The sequence below is a fragment of the Cervus canadensis genome, chromosome 21 (genome assembly GCF_019320065.1).
Source record: "Cervus canadensis isolate Bull #8, Minnesota chromosome 21, ASM1932006v1, whole genome shotgun sequence".
Taxonomy (NCBI): domain Eukaryota; kingdom Metazoa; phylum Chordata; class Mammalia; order Artiodactyla; family Cervidae; genus Cervus; species Cervus canadensis.
Genome location: NC_057406.1, coordinates 24,034,917 through 24,053,148, shown reverse-complemented (window position 1 = coordinate 24,053,148; position 18,232 = coordinate 24,034,917). Strand labels below are relative to the sequence as shown.

Sequence of the window (18,232 nt, the reverse complement as noted above, 5' to 3'; positions counted from 1 at the left end):
TGCAGGAGGCATGGTTCAGTCTCCTCTCAGGGAACTAAGATACCACATACCATGTAGCCAAAAAGTTTTAAAAAAATAAAATACATTGGATTTTTTAAAAAACTTTTTTTAAAAGGATAATCCAGAATTATCTTCCCATTGCAAGATCCTTAATCATACCTGCAGAAACCCTTTTTCCAAGTAAGGTAGCATTCACTAGGTCCGGGGGTTGGGACACATTCTTGGGAGCTGTTATCAATCTGTCATCCTCCTAACACACAAAAGAGGTCCTCCAGCGCACATCACATTCTCAGTATTTAGGAGCTGGAAGAGCAAGATGTCTCTGTGAAACACTTATTAAACTTATAAAACTACCTCCTGATTATAAAATAAACATGCCAAGATCTAGAAACAATAAAGAAATGTACTTTCACTCTTTCTATCCTTCCTCCAAAGAAAATGGAGACTTTTCTGTATTTGCTTAATTGTTTTATAATCCCTCACAAAGGCCTTTAAGGACTGTGGAGAAAAAAATTCTAATTTTTTCTTTCGAATTTTATCTGAGCTTCTCTAATCCAGAATATGGTGAGTAAATGTTGAAAAAATATTTATGGTTGTTAAATTTTTTTTAAACTTTTGTTCCTTGCAGGATAAAGATAAAAACATTTTGCTTCAGTTTGCAAGTGACCTGCTAGATGAGGTTTATGGTCAGACTCTACTGAGCATGAATGGGCCTTTTTTATTTCTTTCTGTTTTTCAACATGAAAGGCAGGTTGTACCCCAAGGTGTTCTGAGCTACATCCACTCCTATCTTGCCTTCTCCTCATCCCTTCCCTTCCTGCTGCTTTTCTGGATCCTGGAATTCCTCTCCGCACATCAGTATCTCTCCTCTCAAACCCTGCTTTCTAGTCTGAGTATATCCTCATGTTTAAAACAGCTTTCACCAAAGCCGCCTCCTTGTCCATTGACTCGTGCGGCTGGATGGTTCTGGAATTGGAAATGAGGAATTCGATTCCATCTTCTAGTAGCTGGTTCCACTAGAATACAGGGCTGAAACTCCAAGACTTGGCCTGAAGGGCATGTGCTGTTGACCGAGGAGCCTGGTGGGCTAGGACCCATGGGGTTGCAGAGTCAGACAGGACTGAAGCAATTTGGCACGCACGCACGCTGCATCAGCTCACTTGTCGGCGTTTCTGTCCCATCCTCTAAGGCAGTCAGCCAGCGGATCGTTTTCCCAGGCAGGGGTACCACCTAGTGATGAATATGGGCAACTACAGTTCTATACCGTGGTCATCTCCCTCCCCAGGGACTCTTCATTAACGCAAAAGAATGCAGACAGGCTCTGTATCTAGTACCATTTGTGATCCTGTTTGTGTTCAGAGTGAAGAACAAACTTAACTTAAAGCAAATGCCCTTCAGCATGCTTTTTGATTCCCACAAAAGCTGCAAACAAGCGGTATCAAATTAGATGATGGTTCCATGGGCTTCCTGTCCTCTCCCTCTTCCTCTGACCCCCCCACGCCCCACACACACCCTCCAATCCCTCCCATCCTCCCACCTCCCCTCCCCACCTCCCCCAACCCCAACCCCCCTTCCTCGTTTCTCTTCACTGCAGCTGGGAAACTTACAAAAGTACATAGATTAATGTCCTCTGCCCATGTCATACCTGGGACATACTTGTGCTAAGGAAATTATTAATTTTTTAATCTGAAATTCAAGTTTAACTGGGTGTCCTGTTAAACTTTTTTTTTTTCCTACATCTGAGAACCCTAACAAGATCCCTTCACAAACCAATTAATTCAGAAGCTCCTGAAGTCCTAAGAAATTTTGTGTATGCTCCCCAGACAATTCCACGGTCAGGCACAGTTGAAAACTAATGTCGTAGAGCTTCACTCTCGTTTTAGAGTCGCCCGGTACTCACCAAGCCCAGCTATTTATCCCGCTCCCCAGCACAAACCCTGCAGATGTCCGTAAGGCGTTTTCTCTCCCCCATCCCACCTCGTCCAAATCAATATTGCTGTTTTCTCCTTAGCCTAGGATCGAAAGGAGGGGTGAGGCAAAGTAGTGCAGCAATGATGACCACAGGGAACTGGGCCATTTCATACTTGTTGTGAGAGTTGAGATGTTTTAAAAATATTCCCTGCTTCAGTTGCTTACATCACGAAACAGAATAGTACAGGATACCACCCTCTAAGCTAATCCACCTCTTATTTTTTATCTGAAGTACAGCTGATTGACAGTCTTGTGCTAATCTCTGCTGTATAGCAAAGTGACTCATTTATACATTCCTTTTCATATTCTTTTCCATTATAGTTTATCCCAAGGGGATTGGCTGTAGTTCCCTGTGCTATATATAGTAAGACCTTGTTTTTACCTATTTTAAAGGTAATAGTTTGCATCTACCAACCCCACACTCCCAGTCCTTCCCTCTCCCCACTCCTTTGGCAACCACAAGTGTGTTCTCTAAGCCTGTGAGTCTGTTTCTCTTTCATAAGTAGGTTCATTTGTGTCATATTTTAGTCTTCACATGTAAGTGATACCATATGGCATTTGTCTTTTTCTGAGTTACTTCAGTTCGACGACTTCTTTCTTCCAGGTCTATCTACTTGTCAAAAACTGCTGGGAGGAAGATCCAGAAAAGAGGCCAGATTTCAAGAAAATTGAGAATACCCTGGCCAAGATATTTGGGTATGGTGGACATTTTTACTTTTCGCCACTAACTTCAGTTTTTTCTAATAATAGTTGACATTCAGTGGTAGCTAAGTATGAGAATGCCTTTTCTAATGAAAAATCACAGATTGCAACACCTATCTCCAAAAAATTAAAATGATATGGAGATGAACAGACCATTTTCTCAAGGAATAATCACTTGAAAAGCTAAGTACTATATGTTCAAGGGCAAGATGAGCCTGATTAGAAAATAGATTCTGACTGATCATGATTATATCTGTTAAAAAAATATAGTTCCCTTACTCTTCTGCAGGTAATTAGGATTTAGAAGTCTAGTAGAATCCTGAGGATCTTAAAACCCCTGGATAATTCTTAACATCAGCAAGTTCCTTAGAGTTTTAAAAATCGTAAGATCAGGAACTTTGGCTGAATCAGAGTATAATTCAGGATCAAGAGAAAAGTAACATACAGTTATCCAGTAAGGTTGAATTTTAGATTTTCCATGTTTGGAGGCAGACACAATGCAGAGTGAGAAAAATAGCTCTAGGAGATCCAGTTTCTAGGCTAGGATCTAATAATAGCTAGTTATGGTTACCAATTTTGTTGCTCGTAAAATTGGAATGAATTTTCTGTAGATGATTCCTGCAGTTCCTTCTAGCTCTTTCTGTAGTCTCGTTAAGTCAAAGACTCAGACACTTATTGAAGCTAAATAAAGCCCAGGACTGAGATGGGGTGGAGTAGTGGTCCCAAACCCCCCACACCAGGCCGCACAGCAGGAGGTGAGGTGGGGTTGGGGGGCAGCTTCATCTGTTCCTCTTTGCTCACATTACCACCCAAGTTGTGCCTCCTTTCAAATCAGCAGCAGCATTTGATTCTCATAGGAGCGTGAACCCTAACCCTAAAGTCAGGGCAGAATATCCTGAGATTGCCACAAAATAGAAATACAGCGCACAATAAATGTAACGTCCTTGAATCATCTCGAAACCATACCCTCCCCCACCCCCACCCCTGCCCAGTCCACGGAAAAGTTATCTTCCATGAAACCAGTCCCTGATGGCAAAAATGTTGGGGACCTCTGGGGTAGAGTGAAGACAATGAAAGTGTGGCCATTGATTGCTTGATCTAAACCACTCAATGGGGGAAAAGAGCAGGAAATAATAAATGATTTCAATCTTGCTCTTTTTCATTCCTTCCCAGATCTATTACTAAGAGCAGATGAAACTGTATGTGTGACAGATGAAATGTGAGCTCATGAAGATAAAACTAGGCCCCTGGTATTTAGCCTTTAATGTGGTGGTTCTCTACTTGGCTGCACATTGAAATCACCTGGGGATAGTTGCAAACTAGTGATGCCAGAGTGCTACCCGAGAGAGTCTGATGTAATTGATCTGGGTGCAGGGTGTCATCAGGAGTTCAAATAAGCTCCTCAGGTGATTAAAATACACAGCCGAGGTTGAGGAAACTGTTTTAATTGAATCAATTCATCATGAAATCAGATTATCCATCTTCATCCCTTCCACCTGCTCCCTCATTCTTTCAACCCAGCTCGATTTCTTTATGGTTTCGGGTGAGAATCTCCTGGGGACCTTGTTAAAAATTTCTCTTCATCCCAAACCTAGCAGTTTCCAGTTGTAATAGGTCTGTGATAGAACTCAGAAATGTATGAATTTTTTTCTCTTTTTTATTTTTTAAATTATGAAAGTATGATACATTTACAGGAGACTTGGAAAATACAGAACAAAGTTATATATAGTTCCACTATATATTACAATTATTTTTTAAGTAGATAAACTAAGATTTTTAGTTGGAGTTTCAATGTCAAACTCTCAAAAGTTAACAGAATGAATATACAAAGTAGAAGGATGTAGTAGACCTGAAAAGCACCATGAACCAACTAAATATAATTAAGATTTATCCAATTTTCATACAACAGTAGGATACAAAGTCTATTCAGGTTCCCATAGACTATAAACTAGGAGTCTCTGGAACATATCCAGGGACATAAAACAAGGTGCAAACATTTCATGGTCTAAAGGTATTGAAATCATACACAGTATGTTCTCTGATCACTGTGAAATTATGTTAGAAATCAATATCAGAAGATACTTGAAGATAATGCACCTATTTTCAAGTCCAATGTGGCATTTACCAAGACAGACCTCAATAAAGGTCTCATTGAAAGCCTCAATAAAGTCAGCTTAATGAAAAAATACAGTGATTGCAGAGAAGAAAGCATTTAAATGAGAAATTAAAATCAAAGATTATTTAAAACCCCATGTATTTGGAAATTAAATGTCCACTTTTAAATGATGGGTATATCTAAGAAGGTATAACAAGGAAAATTAGAAAATACTTATAACAGAATAAAAATAAAAGAGAATTTACCAGAATTTGTTGCATGCATCTGAAGCTGCTCAGTGCATCTAAATACAGTGTGAAATTGTATAAGGTACACAATTGAATAAGGTATAGAAACAAATAATGGACACTAGCATAAAATTTTGTGAAATTTGAACAAAATCTATATGTTAGTTAATAATACTGTGGTGGTGGTGCTTTAGACACTCAGCTCTGTCTGACTCTTGCAGCCCCATGGACTGTAGCCCGCCAGGCTCCTCTGTCCATGGGGTTCTCCAGGCAGTACTGGAGTGGGTTGCCATTTCCTTCTCCAGGGGATCTTCCTGACCCAGGAATCAAACTTGGGTGTCCTGCATTGCAGGTTGATTCTTCACTGACTGAGCTAAGAGGAAAGTCCACATGTTAATTTCCTGTTTGGGGGTTTTTTTTTTTTTACAACATAGTAAGCAAAGAGTTAGACACAATTGAGCGACTGAACTGAACTGAAGAAATGTATTGAATTTTTAACAAACATCCCACCCCATACCAAGGGGATTACAACATAGTCTGTCTTTTTGAGCACAGAAATGGCAAGTTTAATTGTTGTTATGATGATGAAATAGGACGATTTATTCATCCCTTGGGTTGTGTCATGAACATTGTCTCCAGTTCTCACAACAGTTAATTTCCTGCTGGGGTCTGCACCCGGGTCCTGCAGGACCCCTGGGCCCTGCATCCTGGGGTCACAGGGTCACAAAGAGCTGGCATCTCATCTAAGTCATCTTGATCTAACAAAATAGACTTAGGGCTTTTGCTTTAGGACCCTGACTCTCTATTCTGAGGAATAATATAAGGCTCAGTTTTACTTTTCTTGATTCTTTCTTTCTTTTTTTTTTTTTAATTGAAGGAAAATTGCTCTACAGTGTTGTGGTGGTTTCTGCCGTACGAGGTTCTTTTCTTACATTTCCCTTTATTGCAAGTTGTTCCTTATTAAAACTCTAGAAATATGAATAGGCAAATAAGAAAGTAAAAACATCACCTATTTTTCAACAGATAATGACCAGTTTTCAAAAATTAAAAATAAGATAATGTTTGCTGTTATATAAATGGCTTTTTTCACTTAAATAATGTAAAAGTAGTATCTTTCTATGTACTTCATGATTTTAACTTGTATTTGATAGTCCATCATTTCATAATAATTTAATTACTTTTTGTTACACATTTAGGGTAATTTTTAAATGATTCTTTGTGAGGAATAACTCTGACTTTCTTTATAGTTCACTTTAGCACATTCGTGAGTTTCCTTCGGGTAATTCTAAGAAGTAGAATTGAGAGGCTGGTCCACATAAGCATTCTTAAGATTTATGACGCATTTTACCGTATTTCCCTCCAGGAAGACTATAATGTATATTTTTCCTCCATCTTATTTACATTGATTACCATTGTGCTATCATTTGTTTTTCTTTTTTTTTTTTAGTGTCTTTTCTATTTCTTTGATCCTTCCCAAGATTAAATTTTTTTCTATATTTGTTGACCATTTTTATTCTTTCTTTACTTACCTGTCCTTAATATCTTCTGCCTGTTGCTTTAATGAATATTCATGTTTTCTTAGTAATATGGAGAGCTCTTTACCTGTCTCTACCTACAGCCTTTTCCATGACCAAAAAAATGAGAGTTACATGGATACCTTGATCCGACGTCTACAGCTGTATTCCCGGAACCTGGAACATCTGGTGGAAGAAAGGACACAGCTATACAAGGCGGAGAGGGACAGGGCTGACCAGCTTAATTTCATGTTGCTCCCACGGTAAGGAAGTCCTTCCACGGACGGGACTGTACAGGACTCCAGAGCTGTGCCTCAGCCCTAACGCTGAAAGCCAAAGCATCCTTGTCTAGCATTGGTTTTCTCTGTACTTTTCTTACTTTATTTTTACGTATTTATTTGGCTGTGCTGGATCTTAGTTACAGCACACAGGATCTTTATTTGCAGCGTGCGAAATTTTAATTAGGGCGTGTGGCATCTAGTTCCCAGAGCAGGGATAGAACCTAGGTCCCCTGCATTGGGAATGCAGAGTCTTAGTCACTGGACCACCAGGGAAGTCCCTTCTCTACATTTATATAGGATTGCTCCCTTTTGCATTTTCTTCATCAGATTGTTGTGTTTAAAGATGCACATTCTTGCTAAGCTTTGTCCCGGTTTGCACTGTCTAAATTGCTAAAAGAGATTGTTTTCCAGTGCCATGGAAGGAGCATGGATGGCAGAGTTAGAGCCACCTAGATTCCAACACCTGTTGGTCACTTTTACTGAGTCGGAGACCTTAGGCCAGTCACTGTCTCTCCTTCATACAAAAATAAAAATTAAAGCGTTAGTTTCTTTGCCATCTTCTTTCAGCCTCATAGTAAAGGCCATATTACAGGAAATTATATAGATGAGCTTATTTGCAAAACAGAAATAGAGACAAAGATGTAGAAAGCAAATGTATGGACACCGAGTGGGAAAGGGGTGGGTGGGTAGGGAGAAATAGGGAGATTGGGATTGGCAGGTTCGCTCTGTTGATAACTATGTATAAAATAGACGCTGGGGCTTCCCTGGAGATTCAGAAGGTTAAGAATCTGCCTGCAATGCAGGAGACCCAGGTTTGATCCCTGCATTGGGAAGATCCCCTAGGGAAGGGAGTTGCTACTGACTCCAGTATTCCTCCCTGGGAAATCCCATGGACAGAGGAGCTTGTCGGGCTGCAGTCCACTGTGTCACAGAAGAGTCGGACACAACTTAACGACTAACATGTACACACACGAAAAATATATGACTAATGAGAAGCGACTGAATAGCACAGGGAACTCTACTTGCTGCTCTGGGGTGACCTAAACTGGAAGGAAGTCCAAAATGGAGGGGATGTACGTATATGTACAGCGGATTCATTTTGCTAAACAGTAGAAACTAACACTTTATATTTATTAATAAAGCAACTATGCTCCAGTAAAAATTAATTAAAAGTAAGATAGGAGCCATCTTTAGTGCAGGAAGGCTTCCCTGGTGGCTCAGATGGTAAAGAGTCTACCTTCAGTGTGGGAGACCGGAATTCAATTCAATGCAATTCAATGCAATTCAGTTCAATTCAATTCAGTCCCTGGGTGGGGAAGATCCCCTGGAGGAAGAAATGGAAACCCACTCTAGTATTCTTGCCTGGAAAACTCCATGGACAGAGGAGCCTGGCAGGCTGCAGTCCATGGGGTCACATAGAGTCGGACACGACTGAGCAACTGAACACTCACATTTATTAGAGTTATAATCAAGTATTAATACTGAACCTCCTATTCATCTGAGGCCACATAAATGTGCTCTGTGTGTGTGATATGTTCCTAGACTTGGTATTTGCAAACTGTCTTTGATTCCTCGCCACACCATTCACTGGAAATCCTCAGTTCTAGAGTTCCTGGTGAACAGTTTGTACTATCTCAAAGATTTCCGTAGAGGAAGAAGGGATTTACTGAAATTGAGGGCCCTGTTTTTACCTTCCTCATCCAGGCTCGTGGTCAAGTCTCTGAAGGAGAAAGGCTTCGTGGAGCCTGAACTCTACGAGGAGGTCACAGTCTACTTCAGTGACATTGTAGGGTTCACTACCATCTGCAAGTACAGCACCCCCATGGAGGTGGTGGACATGCTCAACGACATCTATAAGAACTTTGACCACATTCTGGACCATCACGACGTGTACAAGGTAACCACTACACCTAACAGACAGATGATGGTTTGACCCCAGGTCAGCAGAGCCAGGATTGGCTGTTTCTGTTATTACAGTTCTCCTTCACAACCCCTACCACCTCTGCCTCAGGATGCTTCCAGGATTGTCCTGGATCCCCAAGTCCCCAGGTGCTCAAGTCCCTGGTATAAAATAATATAGTATTTGCATACAACCTATGTACATACCCATGTACTCTAATTTAAATCATCTCTAGATTACGTATAATACCTAATACAATGTAAATGCCATGTAAAATAGTTGCTGGAGTTGTGGCAAATTCAAGTTTTACTTTTTGGAACTTTCTGGAGTTTTATTTAAATATTTTTGAATCATGGGTCATTGAATCCACAGTGCGGAACCTAGAGAGTCAGAAAGCTGACTGTACTCAGGTCTTTTCCTTTGTCACTTAAGAGTTAGTAAATTAGTGGTTGAGTCTGAGCTACAAGTGAAGTGAAAGAATAAGAGTGGTCAGAAGTTGAAATTCTCACCCTGTGTAGATCAGAAAGTCTTACTAACAAGAGTTCCAGTTCAATAGAAAGTGATTATGCATTTTAACGATATTCAGAAAGAAGAAATTAACTAACCAATACATATGAACCATGCATATGATTATTAAAATGAAATTAAAAGGGAGAATATCAAAGAATAATGTTAATAGGAGTCTACTACCTATTACAAGAAAAGTGTTTGGAAGCATCTGGTACAAGAATGTGTGTTATGTCTTTAGTGAAGTGAAAATGAAAGTCACTCAGTCGTGTCTGACTCTTTGCAACCCCATGGACTGTAGCCCGCCAGGCTCCTCTGTCCATGGGACTCTCCAGGCAAGAATACTGGAGTGGCTTGCCATGCCCTTCTCCAGGAGATCTTCCCAACCGAGGGGTCGAACCCAGGTCTTCTGCCTTGCGGGCAGAATTTTTACCACTTGAGCCACCAGGGAAGCCCCTTTATGTCTTAGAGGAACCTACAATTCTTTTTTTATCAAATAGTTTTTGAAAAGTAAAGCACTAAACATGACTTTTCTGATAATTAGAGATGGTTTGCTAAAATTACATAAAGCCATTCAGATTGTTTCAACACTGTAGAATTGTCACCACATCTGCATGACTTACATTGTTATAAAGTACTTCACTCAGTTAAAATCCTTTGTAGTTGTTTCATCAGCTTTTTAACTAGGTTATAGCTTCCTAGGTGGCGAAGTGGTAAAGAATCTGCCTGCTAATGCAGGAGACGCAGGTGATACGGGTTTGATCCCTGGGTCAAGAAGATCCCCTACAGAAGGAAATGACAGCCTGGTCCAGTATTCTTGCTTGGAAAATTTCATGGACACAGGAGCCTGGTAGGCTACAGTCCATAGGGTCACAGAGAGTTGGACATGGCTGAGCATGCACACGCCACATCCTAACTAGGCTATAAAAACCCTAAAGAAATTAGCATAGTACTGGTCTTGAAGTAGTCCCAGAATAAGTGTACAGGACTATGCTCATATGAGTTCTCAAACATTTCTGAATTTGATGTGCAATAAACTGCTTCTGTGTACTTTCTGGTGCCTTTAGAAGGGACAGATTCACTGATGAGAAACTACTTCCACAGGTGGAAACCATTGGTGATGCCTACATGGTGGCCAGCGGTTTGCCTAAGAGAAATGGCAACCGGCATGCAATAGACATTGCCAAGATGGCCTTGGACCTCCTCAGCTTTGTGGGGACCTTTGAGCTGGAGCATCTTCCTGGCCTCCCAATATGGATTCGCATTGGAATTCACTCCGGTACGCAGCTGAGCACTGTAGCAGTCGGGAACCGTGTGTATCTCTGCACACCAACTAAATTAGAAAGGTTGAAGGATCCTCAGATGAGATCAATTTTCACATGAGGCTTACTCTTGAATCCACTGGCCAAATACAAGGTCCAGTTACACATCCTGACATAATTAGACCTATAATAAGTGTCTGGAGAGTTTTAGGAAACAACAGTCACGACAGCACTCATGGAATGATAATAAACACCAACCACAAACTAAAATAACAAGCTCCAGATCTCCTGTTTAAGTCACCCTATTCCCTGGTGACTCAGATGGTAGAGAATCCGCCTGCAATGCAGTGCAGGAGACGTGGCTTCGATCCCTGAGTTGGGAAGATCCCCTGGAGGAGGGCATGGCAACCCACTCCAGTATTCTTGCCTGGAGAATCCCAAGGACAGAGGAGCCTGGCGGACTACAGTCTATGTACCATATAGAGTTGGACACGACTGAGCGACCAAGCACAGCACAGCACATTTACTATTTATCTCTTCCCCATTCCCTCCCTCTCCCCATCTCTGCCTTCTGTAAATTTTTTTCCAGTAAAATATTACAGTATCTTAAATGGATTTTATTATCTTTCTGATGTGATTGAGACGTTTTAGAGACCTTTGTTTTTAAATTGGAATATAGCTGATTTACAGTGTTTTATTAGTTTCTGGTATACAGCAAAGTGATTCGGTTATACATATGTATAAAATAGTTTGCATCTGCTAATCTCAAACTCCCAGTCCATCCCTCCCCTACCCCTTGGTAACCACAAGTCTTTTCTCTATGTCTGTGAATCTGTTTCGTAGATAAGTATATCTGTGTCATATTTTAGCTTCCTCAGAGATCTAATCAAGTAGCTGCTGCTGCTTCTGTCTGTTTTTGTTTTGTATTTTTGCATTGAACCTAACAGGGAAGATTCAGTACTCAGTATTTTTTTTTTCAAGTGTACATAAGCAATGCCCAACTTAATGTTCTATTTTTTTTTCAATGTCTGTAAACAACAGTGTTCAAAGGACAAATCTATAAAGAAATTCATATAGATCAAAACCTGATAAACAAACCAGAAAATCAATAGTTACCTCTATCCAAAACCTGGTTTTGCAGTTTCTGAGTTAATCTTCAACTTCTGCAAATTTTAACTCCCTGCATTCAGTCTTTCCACACAAATACTTGCTTGAGCAGCCCTTTTTCCCTATCTATAAGCCCCTGTGCATCATCTGGCCTTGGCTTTTGTTCTGCCTTTTGGGGTATCCTTGTGTCATAGGCTCCCCCTTCCTTCTGCATTCACGTGGTGCATGAAAAGCGCATGAAAGAAGGTACCAAGTCCTTGTCATCTGGGTCTTCCATCATCAGGCCACCAATCCCTAAAATGCTGTGCTGAGCCAGGCTTAGTCACTCAGTCATGGGGGACTCTTTGCAACCTCATGGACTGCAGCCCGCCAGGCTCCTCTGTCGGTGGGGATTCTCCAGGCAAGAATACTGGAGTGGGTTGCCATGCCCTCCTCCAGGGGATCTTCCCAACCCAGGGTCGAACCCAGGTCTCCTGCATTGCAGGCGGATTCTTTACCAGCTGAGCTACCAAGGAAGCCCCAAAATAAAACAAACGGGCCATTGAGCCTTCAGTGCACTGTGCCCCCCGATGGTTCAGAACTCTGGGCTGTGTGGCTGGCACAACAAGAAAGTGGTGAGATGGTCTCCATCCTTCCTAAGAGCCTCCTGTGTAATATATTAAGGAGCATTTTCCACCTTTGCATGCTGATCTCAAAATGTCTTCTTGTTTCTCGAAAATGTGCTTTTCTATGCAGCAAAACACTTTCTGAAAGCGTGATTTGGATAATGATGCTACTCCCAACAAATACATTCATTTAGAGCCGAGGTCACAGCTCACATTTTACCCCTGAAACCACTTCTCCCATCTAATGAGGCACTGAGCATTGTGATCTTGAGAAGAGGCTCACCCACCTTAACACCACTCTGGGACTCCCGTGGCCTCCACCTTCTTGCTTTCTGTCCCTCACAGGTCCCTGTGCTGCTGGAGTCGTGGGGATCAAGATGCCTCGTTATTGCCTGTTTGGAGATACAGTCAACACAGCCTCTCGGATGGAATCCACTGGCCTCCGTAAGAAAGGAGAGGACTTTTCTTAGAGGACAAAGATTCTGTCTCCCAACCAAGGGGAACTGTAGGATAAAAATGCATAATACTGCCAGTGAGGTGAAGGTGAAGAATGACTCTTCACATTGACTGACTGTGAGCCTGGGTCAATCCAGTCCTTGCTACATATTGCCGTTTACTGATCATAATTTTTTTCTTCCTTTATGGCTTAGTTTAACTCTTCTTATTAGTCTGGGTTCGTTTGCGGTGCATTCAGGCATGCTCTACCTGGAATAGTCTTAGATCCATGTAAAAGAAAGTTTTAGCTGAGTCATGTCCAACTCTCTGCAGTTCCACGGACTGTAGCCCACCAGGCTCCTCAGTCCATGGAATTCTCCAGGCAAGAATACTGGAGTGGGTTGCCATTTACATGGAGACCCCAAACCAAATTCCAGCTTTTTAGCTCAGCACCACAAAGTAAAATCCAAACCCAGGCCCAGGGGGCTCCCCTCTCTGAGCTGGAATGAGAAGCTCCAGGGCTTAATGTAATATAATGTAATGTAATGTAATGTAAGCTCCTTACTCAGGACCCTGAAAACCAGCACTAGACCCTCTCCCCATGTCTGATGATGGTTCTCATCTCACCGATGCTATTCTAAAGTTTTTTTTTTTTTTAATGACAATATCTAAGCTGTTAAGAGCACTCATAGTAAATATTCTGGCTGAAGGGGAAGCAAACGGGGCCTTATGATAGCAGTCAAAATGGACAAGGTTTTCATTGATCTATTTTGCATTTCCAGCCTTGAGAATCCATGTCAGCGGCTCCACCATAGCCATCCTGAAGAGGACAGAGTGCCAGTTCCTCTATGAAGTAAGAGGAGAAACCTACTTAAAGGTAAGGAACCCATCAAGAAAGCTCACACCAGCACCCAGGGGATGCCTGCTTTGAGACTGGACATCCAGAGGTCAGTGATGCTGACGAGCACAAGGATGAAGAATCCTTTTCTGTTCTCCCCACAGTGATCACCCACTCTTCCCTGTAGGAGATGCCACCACTGAAGACTATAAACTCAGACCTTTCCTTTACTCCAGAAACCCCTTTTGATGTTGTGAATGATAGCCACTGCATTATAAAATGCTGCCACCATTTCTTCTACCTCTGCCCAAATTTGTTCCCGGTTCCTCCTCCACCCCAAGAGCTGCAGTGTCTGCTGCAGATCTTACTTAAGCTAAAGCCCCCATCCATCTACTTACATCCTCACTTTCACTGCAGGACGCTGCTCTCTAAGGCCGCCTCTCTTGCCGTGCTGCTCTGAGGCTCTGGGCCAGTGAATCTCAAATTGTGGCCCCCGATCCTGACTCAGCGTCATTGAGGAGCTTGTTACAATGCAGATGCCTGGATGGTCCACCGGGTGGCGCTAGTGGTAAAGAACCTGCCTGCCAAAGCACGGGACATAAGAGACACGGGTTCGATCCCTGGGTTGGGAAGATCCCCTGGAGGAGGGCATGGCAACCCACTCCAGTTTTCTTGCCTGGAGAATCCCATGGACAGAGGAGCCTGGCGGGCTGCAGTTCACGGGGTCACAAAGAGTCAGACATGACTTAGCAATTAAGCACGGATGCCCGACCAGACCTGCTGAGTCCAATTCTCTTTGGGTATAGATCAGAGATCTGTATTTTAATCAAGTGACTGTGATGCATATAGAAGTGTGGGAATCCCTGTTCTAGACGTGTCATGCTGTCCCAACTGGTCTGAAGCCAGTGATCGGCTAAGACCATCTGCCTCCACCAGCCATAGCAGCGCTGGCCTTTACACTGACAGCAACTTGGAAGAGCCTCCTTTAGGTAGCTGTGTCCGAACAACACACTGGCTTTTTTACTTCTCCGTAAACACATTCTCTGCAGTGTTCCCCCCAAAATAGAAGTGGTGTGTGAATTATTACAGTCCAGGTAGTTAGGTGTATGGGCTCAGTGGTGTCTGACTCTGTGACCCCATGACTGTAACCTGCCAGGTTCCTTTGTCTGTGGGATTTTCTAGGCAAGAATACTGGAGTGGGTTGCCATTTCCTACTCCGGGGGATTGAACCCAAGTCTCTTGCATATCCTGCATTGACAAGCAGGTTCTTTACCATTGGCGCCACTTGGGAAGTTCAAATATTACAGTCCAAACACAGCCCCAAACCACTAATTTTTTTTGAATGAGTGGTTTTTAAAAATATAACTATCCAGTCTGCTTTTCAAACACAAAACACTCCAGCCAGAAAAGAATTTGCTGTTGCTTCCATTTATTTTACAGCCTGCAGATGTACCTAGCAAATGTCAATTAGTGAGTGTTTATTATGAGGCACCTGTGTTTGTAATTTACACACTTCAGGTGGGGAAACTATGGCAAAAGTTTTGCGGCAAAAATGGCCAGAATAAAATGTGGACGACAGAAACCAGTTGGATTCATTGGAGTAGCAGGATCATAGATGAATTTTCTTCCTTCTTCATTTAGAATTTTTGTGCTATTGCTAAGGTGATATTTGGAAATGTCTTTTGGGGAATAAAAGAAAATTTTAGTTTGGAAAAAAAAGAAAACACATGTCTGGTGGATGAGAGATACTTTTTTAAAGGTGCTTGGAAATAAAGATTGGTCTAGAGATAACACAGATCATGCCAGGAACAGGTGTTGTATTGAAATATAGGCTCTGATGACAAACTCAGAGGGGAGAGGTCTCTTGGAAGCTGATACTTGTCAGAACGGTGGGTTAGAGCTGGCTGCCTTCTGGGCCTCCATAGTACACACCTTTCTTGTCTCTCTAGGGAAGAGGAGCTGAGACCACCTACTGGCTGACCGGGGTGAAGGACCAGGAGTACAACCTACCGACCCCTCCAACCGCGTAAGCTGCTGGCTGGGGCGGGGAGGGGCTGGGAAGTAGAGGTCTTGGCTTTCTATCTTGTACTGTGTGCAGAGTTTAACTGTTGGCGAATGTTTTGCCAGTGGCAATGAGGCATTGACTCAAGGTGAGAGACAACGCACATTGAAAAGGCTTGGAAACCCCCCTTCTCTGGCTGCCAGAGTGTCTCAGGCTCGCTCGGGAGACCAGAGGACAGTTTAGGGCTCACCCCCTGCACGTGTGGTCAAGAGTAGGGCACAGTAGGGACCAGGGGCCAAGGCATTTCCACCCCTGCTTACAGCTCTCTGCTGAGTCCCCTGATGAAACAGGAACTCCCCAGCTCCAGGACTGCGGTTTGGGGTCTTCACATGGAGTGTGTATTCCCCCTGAGATGAGGAAAACAGGTTTCAGGTCTAATTAACTGGTTTCAGTTTCCCCTAAAGGTGACTCAAATGGTCTTCCAGTTGCATTTGGGCCACTGCAGTGAGTCATGTGGCCATTGGAATGGCTTTTGCTGCGGTAGAGAAACCCTGTCCTGCAGATGCCTGGATGCGGAACCCAGACAGATGGCAATACCATAGAGATGCCAAAACAATGCAGACCATCCCTATGGCACGGGGGGACCTGGCCCCTTACTAAGAGCTCCCCAGGTCCATTCTAATCTCTTAAAACCCTCCACTCATTCAGAGCCCTCCCCAGACAAGACCCACACTCCTACGAAAGTGTGGGACCAACACGTTTTCAGAGTTTTGTGGTGACTGGTGGCTCAGACGATAAAGAATCTGCCTGCAATGCAGGAGACCCAGGTGTGATCCCTGGGTCGGAAAGATCCCCTGGAGAAGGGAATGGCAACCCACTCCAGTATTCTTGCCTGGACAATTCCAGGGACAGAGAACCCTGGCGGGCTGCAGTCCACGGGGTTGCAAAGAGTAGAACACAACTCTCCAAGTGTTAGTAGAGCGACTAACACTTTAGTGGCCTTCCCAGGTGGCACTGGTGATAGAGAACCTGCCCGCCAATGCAGGAGACATAAGAGATGCGGGTTCGATCCCTGGGTCACGAAGATCCGCTGGAGTAGGAAATGGCTATCCACTCCAGTGTTCTTGCCTGGAGAATCCCATGGACAGAGGAGTCTGGCTGGCTACGGTCCATGGGGTCGCAAAGAGTCGGACACGACTGAAGCGATGTAGCACACACACTAGGGCCTAGCACCCTCCTGGCTTCTCTTCCTCTCGCTCCAGTGGTATATGTAAACCTAACCTCACCTCTCAATTCCGCATTATGTTGTCTCACTTTGAAATCGAAATATATTCCTGCTTGAAATATATTCTGCTTTCCCTACAACTACACAGAACAAGGGTAACAGTTCTTTAGGCTCATCGGTGGAAGCCAAGGGTCGTTCTGTGTTCTCTGGACTTCCTGCGTGCAGCACAGAGTAGGCATTCAACGAGAAATCAGTGAATGAAACAGGCGGTTCTGGAGCTGAGGGCTAGTCTCTTTGAATGGCTGAGAATCCATGCTCTGTCTCTCCAGGGAGAATCAACAGCGCTTGCAAGCTGAGTTCGCCGACATGATCGCCAGCTCTTTACAGAAAAGACAGGCCTTGGGGATAAGGAACCGAAAACCAACCCGGGTGGCCAGCTACAAGAAGGGCACCCTGGAATATTTGCAGCTGAACACGACAGACAATGAGAGCACCCATTTTTAAACCTTGGTAAGAGCTAAGCGCTCAGGAAAAACTTCAAGTCCAGCCACACCTGGGGCAATGACCACAAGTGTCCTGAAGCTTCCGCTTCTCTGAGACCTCAGTAAAGCAGAAGACTTAGATGCAGTCTCCAATAGCCTCGGCTTCCCTGTCTGGGACGTAGGCTTGCTTCTGTGAATCACGTACACTCTTAGTGCAATAATTACCTTCTCCTCTGCAGCCTGATCTCAATAGCTGCTCCAGGGAACTTCATCCTGGGAAAGAAGAGAAATGAATATGTACTATCTCAAAGTTGAAGAGATTTTGTTCTTATTTCACCTGTTTCAGCTTTGTTTTGTTTACTGGCTGTTTTTCTTTCTGTATTCATGATAACATTTTTTTTAATTGTCCCAGTGATATTAAATATTTTATCTCCATTAAATTATATTTAACTCCTAATTTTGGCAGACAATATGCTGTATATGAGGCAGGAATAAAAGTTAAACATTTCCTGGATCTGTGGATGTGTTTCTCTCTGTTGCACCCATTTTCCTGGGATGCACCAGCCATTGTCCTGTGCTGGTTGAAAAACTGACTTAACACCCCTGCAGTGAAGAAGGGCAGAGCTCACATCGTTGTTCAGAAGTCCAAACCTTGATGTTCAGCATCACCTGTGTGCATGGGGGGATTTTGTGTCTAGTTCTCTACTATAGAGGCTGTTCAGGTGGTAAATTCACATCCTGTCTCTTTGTAGAGACACTTTACTCCAGACTCTGCAAATATCCCCCTTTCACATCCAGCAATCATCTCCTTCCCTTTTTAAGGGCAGCCAAGCATGATTTATTTGCTTGAAATCTCTTGAAAAAGACAGAGCCAGGTTGAGTAGACTAATATCAGCACAGGCAAGAACAGGCATGTAACACCCCGGCATTGACCTTCACAACTAAAACAATTGCTCCAACCAAGTATGCCTCCCCAGGCCTCTGCCATGAAAACCACTCTAGAGGTTAAGAAATAGGTTACATCTTCTCTGTCACTTCGAAAAGCAGACCATCAAACA

The 18,232-nt window shown here is 43.1% G+C and overlaps 1 protein-coding gene across 5 annotated transcripts in view; it reads left to right on the top strand.

Annotated features, from left to right (window-relative positions):
• GUCY2C (guanylate cyclase 2C) overlaps positions 1-17,688 on the top strand; it is an 85,202-nt gene extending 67,514 nt beyond the window's left edge. For all 5 annotated transcript variants that reach the window (XM_043441242.1, XM_043441241.1, XM_043441244.1 and 2 more), the window contains 8 exons: positions 2,576-2,667; positions 6,635-6,793; positions 8,516-8,708; positions 10,323-10,497; positions 12,538-12,636; positions 13,410-13,504; positions 15,415-15,491; positions 17,022-17,688. In XM_043441242.1, the coding sequence (XP_043297177.1) occupies positions 2,576-2,667; positions 6,635-6,793; positions 8,516-8,708; positions 10,323-10,497; positions 12,538-12,636; positions 13,410-13,504; positions 15,415-15,491; positions 17,022-17,196 (1,065 nt within the window). In that variant the 3' untranslated portion in view covers positions 17,197-17,688. The remainder of the gene's footprint in view (positions 1-2,575; positions 2,668-6,634; positions 6,794-8,515; positions 8,709-10,322; positions 10,498-12,537; positions 12,637-13,409; positions 13,505-15,414; positions 15,492-17,021) is intronic.
• Positions 17,689-18,232: the final 544 nt, after the last annotated feature.